The 1,395-nt window shown below is 47.2% G+C and overlaps 1 protein-coding gene across 1 annotated transcript in view; it reads left to right on the forward strand.

Annotated features, from left to right (window-relative positions):
• Positions 1-615: 615 nt before the first annotated feature.
• Positions 616-1,395, forward strand: part of LOC107104346 (zinc metalloproteinase-disintegrin-like 8) — a 32,675-nt gene continuing 31,895 nt past the window's right edge. Inside the window, exon 1 of the mRNA XM_015404336.1 lies at positions 616-754. Coding sequence (XP_015259822.1) covers positions 697-754 — 58 coding nt within the window. The 5' untranslated portion in view covers positions 616-696. The remainder of the gene's footprint in view (positions 755-1,395) is intronic.

The following is a 1,395-nucleotide window of genomic DNA, read 5'->3' on the forward strand; positions in this document are numbered from 1 at the left end:
CAGGAAGGAGGAGGAAGTCTGCCTCAGATGACTCTTTGAACCGCCGCCATGTTTCACCAGCCGTCAGACTGCCACAGAGATGCTACAGTGCCACATAAACTGAACCCTGTGTCCTGAGAAGCGCCGGTCAGCAGAGAGACACAGAGAGGAAGGACAGACATTGGCCTTATTGTCTTTGCTCTGACACCAGGCATGTGTTCAGTGGGTGAGGGCAGACGCAGCCTCTGCAGACCGAGCTCCCTGCAGGGGTCTGCTGAATGCCGCACCCACACTGACACCATTTAGGATGTGCTGATGACAGTGAGCAAAACGATGGGTGGAAATTTGCATATTGAGTAAATTATGTACTTGAGTCAGTCAGTCACAGCAGGCGGTGAGTCACACTCCTTATTTATGGCTTTAACAGAAACCCATAGAAGGTAGAAATGAAGAAAGGGGAAGCATGATTTCAGCTGTGGTCAGAAGCAGATTGTGACATCACAATGATAAAATCTATCTGTCAGGCCACAAGCTGTGTTCTTCCTGAATTCTTTCACTGAGGCAGGGGCGTGTTCAGGCCGGCTCCTTGGAGTAATGTCAACAAGGAAGTGGGCCCAGGGGAGAAGGCGTGGCCTTGCCTGGGCAGCACTGCAGCGAGCAGGTAACACTCATAAAACCTCATCAGGGCAGTGATCTGCCACCGTTTGGACCGGGACAATGACGAGAACACTCCTACTGTGGCTTCTGTTCCTAAACGCCTCATTCAAGCCCTCAGGTAAGTGACGGGATACAGTTACCCCTGTTCAGCACAGGAGGGCTGATTAATAACTAAAGCTTTGACCATTTATTCAAAGCTTCCTGATCCTGAGGGGAGAAAGCTGTTCTGTGAACCTGTTAAGGAGAAGAGAATCTATGATAATCATTACTGCCTGATTCTGTCTGTACATTTGGCCATGGTGTTTTCAGCTCAGGGCCAAAACAGTTTTAAGACATGTGATTAGCTAAGAATTGCTCAAGTAGAGCTCTGTGCCCTGAGGTTAACCAAACTGCCACAGCAGCTGGTAGTTGCATGTATGTTACTACCTAATAACCCAGTAAATAGAGCGACGACACGCTGCAGGAGCTGAACTTTGGATCACAACATAGCCGCTGCCCACCCAGGTACTACCAGGTAGCTGTGAGTCAGAGGAAGTTACTCACTAATTGTAAATCTGCTTGGACTGATGGAAAAGCACAGAATGAGGACATGAGATTTTCCAGGTTTCAGGACAGATTTTAAGGCTAAAAAGTGTCTAAACGTCCTCATGTAAATCCCTGCAGGTTTCAAACTTCACAGGGGAAAAAATCCTAGTTTTACTTTAAGAATGAAGTTTGGAACTATAATCACCTCGTTAGTTTTAGTTAGTTAGTTAGTTA

The sequence above is a fragment of the Cyprinodon variegatus genome, unplaced genomic scaffold, assembly GCF_000732505.1.
Source record: "Cyprinodon variegatus isolate N-32 unplaced genomic scaffold, C_variegatus-1.0 Scaffold1704, whole genome shotgun sequence".
Lineage (NCBI taxonomy): Eukaryota > Metazoa > Chordata > Actinopteri > Cyprinodontiformes > Cyprinodontidae > Cyprinodon > Cyprinodon variegatus.